The 5000-nt window shown below is 43.3% G+C and overlaps 2 protein-coding genes across 2 annotated transcripts in view; one reads left to right on the top strand and one right to left on the bottom strand.

The window, feature by feature from the left end:
- LOC308074654 (AT-rich interactive domain-containing protein 1B-like) overlaps positions 1–5000 on the top strand; it is a gene marked incomplete at its 3' end in the record, with an annotated part of 84427 nt that overhangs the window by 25884 nt on the left and 53543 nt on the right. The gene's annotated exons all lie outside the window — the stretch shown is intronic.
- Positions 2897–4171, bottom strand: LOC308074092 (chemerin-like receptor 1; the record flags this gene model as incomplete). The annotated part of the gene is made up of 2 exons (XM_080413426.1): positions 2897–3399; positions 3562–4171. The coding sequence occupies 2 exons, from the start codon at positions 4169–4171 to the stop codon at positions 2897–2899; spliced, it is 1113 nt and encodes a 370-aa protein (XP_080269552.1).

Below are 5000 nucleotides of genomic sequence, written 5' to 3'. Positions count from 1 at the left end.
CCCCACCCCAAGGCCCACGGCCCCTACTTTGAAAACCATCATTTAGCTAAGCTAAAAGGAAAAATGGTTTCCTTGACGAGGCATTACAGCACGACACCAGGAAGTGGAACATTTTCTTCTTTTTTTTTATTAGCGTGTGACCAGAAATCTCTCGGAGGAGCTGTTAGCATTAGCCGACTCCCACACGTTTCTCCGCAAGCTCTCCACATATACTGTAGACATCAGTCCCAGCACGTCTCCAATGGTCCAACACGTCTCCAATGTGTTCCAACATCACAACCAATAAAACTGTCTCTCTCTCCGTGAAAACGGATGTCAACTTTACCCCCGCCACCCCCTCAGTAATGTTTGGTTTCAGCGTCCCGCCACAGAAAGGGTGGACTTCCACACAAACTCATGGAAACTCCCAACATTGCTCAATCATCCCACTTCAGGGACTTTTCGCCTGAGAGCCGAAGAATAACACACCAAAAAAAAACGGTTCCTGTCCAAATGGGACACAGCGATTCCAACAACTCCCCAGGAGGCAATGGTGTAAAGTAACTAAGTACATGCTGTACTTAAGTACGCTTTTGAGGTACTTTTACTTTAGTGGAGTATTTCCAATTTTCCAGGCTTGCAGGGGGAGAGTAGCGCCCAGGATTACATGGGCAATTGGCACTGGTTGAAAAAAAAATGGGTTAGATTTTGTTTTACTTTGCAGTATTGATACTTTTACTTAAGTAAAAAAAAAAAGTGAGTACTTCTTCCACCACTGCCAGGAGGCGCGGTGCCTCCCTATGGTCTCAGACGATGAGAAGCGCCCCGGATGCCAAGAAAGCACACTAGTGTCCACCCCCCAGGCCAGGGTCTGGACCATGGATGTATGTATGGACCACAGCCATGACAGCTGGGCCCCAGAGGAAGCACTAAGCAGTGCTGGAAGAAGGAGTACTCTGATATTTTTTACTTATAAGTACAAGTAGCAATACCACAATGTAACAATATCCTGTTTCTCTGTACTCTTTATACTTGTGTAAAAGTAAAAACCTTTAGGTATCAACATATACTTACAGTAACAAAGTAAACTTACTAAAATTGATGACAGTGGCAAAGTGCCTGCCCACCACCATGGAGGTTGTGGGTTCAAATCCACCGTGGCGCATCCCGCTTTGTCGAACACAATTGGCCCCGTGTTCTGGGGAGAGAAGCCGGGCGGGGAGGAGGGTGATAATTGTCATTGCGCGTAATCCTACGGTAATGGGCGGGGAGTGTTGGGTGGGACGGAGGCTCTACGTCCTCCCGGTGGTGGCTCCTCACTGGCAGGTGAGTCAGTAGGATACAACAGCAGTATGTGTGGGGAGGAATCAATTGGCATAACAACTATTGGGGATAAAAAGGGAAAAAAAGCTGTGAGCTTATAGATACGTAGGCTATAGGGAGTACCACATGTAACTTTGAATACAACATATAGGGCTTAAGTGTTTAATCTACTGTATATGTTTTGTATCAATAATCGTAATCTGCAAAGTAACTTGTACATGTAACTGATGTTACTCATAGTGGAGTAATTTAGATGTGCAATTTTTGGCGGGAAAGATTTGGCGGTCCAACTACAGTTGCAACTCAGGTCCTTTTTTACTGAGAAGAGAGGGTTTAGCCCGTTAAGATCGGGAACACATCTTTGTCATTTTTACTTTAAAAGAGAGAGAGAGAGAGAGAGAGAGAGAGAGAGAGAGAGAGAGAGAGAGAGAGAGAGAGAGAGAGAGAGAAAATGGTTGCCACTGCTATGCCCTATGGTGTATGTATGTGTGCTTTACTTCCTGTTGAGGTGTAGCTGAACTCACTTATTGTGCTGTTGGCTGCAAGGCTCAGTGTGTGTGTGTGTGTGTGTGGTAACTGCTATAAATTAGTGACCCATAATCTGCCTATGGATAGTATTGCACAGAGCATGCATGCACACACACACATACGCACGCACGCACGCACGCATGCACATACATCTGCACATCCACACTACTGCATGCATGCACACACATGCACATCCACACTAATGCATCCACACACACACACACACACACACACACACACGCACACGCACACGCACACGCACACGCAAACTCAAACTAATTCAGTATAAGATGACATCCTGGACAATGTGTACATCCTCCACACAACATGTTTCCTTTGAGCACAGAAACCACAGCCTGCAGCCTAGACTTCACTGTTTAGTAGCCTGTTGACACTCAGAATGTTGTCTTATCCATTTAAAACACAAGTATTTTAAAACAAGCCTCTTTCTTTTATCGCAAAATTGAATCATAGATAGAACTCAGAGCTTCTAACTTTTATTTAGAATGTATTTGAACCTTATATGTATTGTATAGTTACTATTAGAATGGTTTCATTTGAACCTTGTATTTATTGTATACTTACTATTAGAATGGTTGCATTTAAACCATGAGGTCTCAATGTTTGTAAACAAATAATTGGTCTATACGGTGCACCTCCAAAACTTCTTTAACTTCTGCCCATAGGGCCATAGTTCTGCTAAATACAAATCCAATGACCAAAACAAACTGGGGAAAAAAAGAAAAAACTGAAACCTGATTCAAGAAGCAACTTTATTGTCACATCACTGGTTTACATGTTTAAAGAAGCGGGTGGAATATTATATTTTGCATAAGCTCCATCATTTTGTTGTTATTTAGAAAAAGGAGAAAATAGGAAAGGAGGGAGGACAGGGAGAGAATAAACTCAAATCATAAAGATGCATGTCAAAGAGAACCTCCAAATAATATTGTTTTTTAAAACTGTTACTTCAACATTTATTTTGGATATTTTTCATCATTTCAATCTTGGAGAACGCACTGAGAAGAAAAGCCATTTACATATTAAAGTACATCCAAAGTCAACCCTAAACCTGTGTCTCAGACAAGGCAGTCTCTTGACTGGTGCTCCCTGGGTTTGTGGAAGTGTTGGTCTGAGGCAGCTCTTCAGCGAAGGCTTTCTCCAGCACCTTTAGGATAGAGCTGCGGAATACAGCCTTGAAATCCTGACCCATGAACACGTACAGCAGCGGGTTCAGGCAGCTGTTGAGATATGCCAGGCAGACAGCTATGTGAGACCCAATGCTGAACACATGATCCAGTGTTTCACTGTGCTCTGTCACCGGGACATTCACAAAGTTAATCAGATCTATGATTTGATAGGGGGCCCAGCACAGGAAAAACACGGTGATAACAGTTGCTATGATTTTGAGGGGGCGACCTGATTGGCCGGCCAGCAAGCGATTGTTCCTGAGCCGGTAGATGATGACAGAATAGCAGGAGACGATGACAGTGAAAGGGACCACGAATCCCATGAGGAAGCTAGTGATGATCATGACATCAGATCGAAATGTCGACAACTGAATCACTTCTGGTGTGCGTGTAGGGGGGCTATGACTATGCGTGTAGTCACCGGTGTAGTCACCGGTGTAGTCACCGGTGTAGTCACTGGTGACTACACCGGTGTAGTCACCGGTGTAGTCGCCAGTGTAGTCACTGGTGACTACACCGGTGTAGTCACCGGTGTAGTCACCAGTGTAGTCACTGGTGGGTGCAAAGTTGTTGTAGCACCAGATGATGTCTTTATCATGGTCCCTAAAGATGTCCCTAAAGATGAAGTAAGGGAAGCTGAGAGCCAAGGCCAGCACCCAGACACCCAGACTCAGCCAAGACGCCTTTCTGACACTGCGGTGGTTCTGGGCCCACACTGGACACACCACACATACACATCTGTCAACACTGATGACCACCAGGATGTAGATGCTGGCATACATGTTCATGATGGAAATGGTAAAGTTCATTTTGCACATGAATTTACCAAAAGGCCAGTGGTAGTCCAGAGCTGTGTGTGTGATCTCCAGAGGCAGGAACGCTGTAACGAGGAAGTCGGCCACAGCGAGGTTGAGGTACCAAACAGTGTTGACGGTTTTCTTCATTTTGAAGCCCGTCACCCAGATGACCACACCGTTCCCCAACATGCCGAGCACAAAGACCAGGCTGTAGATGACGAGGGACACGATCTTAAGGGATTTTTGAAGTTCAGCATATCTATACTTCTCCTCGTCTTCCCAGAAAGAGCTGTTTCCACCAGACAGATCCATCTCTTTATTGTGATAAACAACAGTTGTGGTCATAATCTCCATCGTCCTAAAACCTAAAATATGGCCATGTATTATTATACTGAAATGATTTGGTGCCAGGGACCCCCATACGAGATTTGTATGGTTAAAATGTTTCTCATATTCATTCATATTTACTTATGTTAAAATACGTTTTAAAAAAGCTCTATATTCTAGATAGCAATCATGTCTATATGATAAAGAAAGTAAAAGAAAAGATACCTGTGTTGAAGAGGCGTCCGTCAGTGAAGTGTCTTGTTCAAGCTGTGGTCGGTGAACAGGACAAGCAGCAACTTATAGCATCTATGTTGTGGTTTAAAAACAGCATCTATGTTGTGGTTTAAAAACAGCCTGTTTCCTTTGTGCACAGAGACCAGAAGTGGCAGCTTATAGACTTCACTGTCAGACCTGAGGCCAATTCTACAAATGCCTTCTAAATCAGTTATTTCAATATTTATTATTTATTTTTTTCAAAAATAGCAGATCTACAAGGGAAAAAATACACCACTCATTTAGATTTGTATGACATTATGGTTTACTGAAGCTGTTTATCTCATGAGGGTTTGAAGTCTGTCTTAGCAAGAGCGAGTGAGAGATATCTGATGTTAACCACTTTTTAAAAAAAAAATAGTTGTAAGCTTGTAGATCTACTATTTTCGTACAACGTATTGTCTCGTCTCTAAGTATAAAATTGGCCTAGAGCTTAGGTGCTCAAACTTTATCCTCAATTATCTTCATGACCTTTGATGTAAGAGGGGAAGCTGTCAGAACCTTCCCTAAAACATCCTGGAACAAACTCCCCATTGCAGTTAGAACAGCTGACTCACTCCCAATCTTCTACCATAATGTGAAG

Source organism: Gymnoscopelus braueri (genome assembly GCF_963280865.1).
Source record: "Gymnoscopelus braueri genome assembly, chromosome: 19".
In the NCBI taxonomy this organism is placed as follows: domain Eukaryota; kingdom Metazoa; phylum Chordata; class Actinopteri; order Myctophiformes; family Myctophidae; genus Gymnoscopelus; species Gymnoscopelus braueri.
This window is presented reverse-complemented; position numbering and strand designations above follow the sequence as displayed.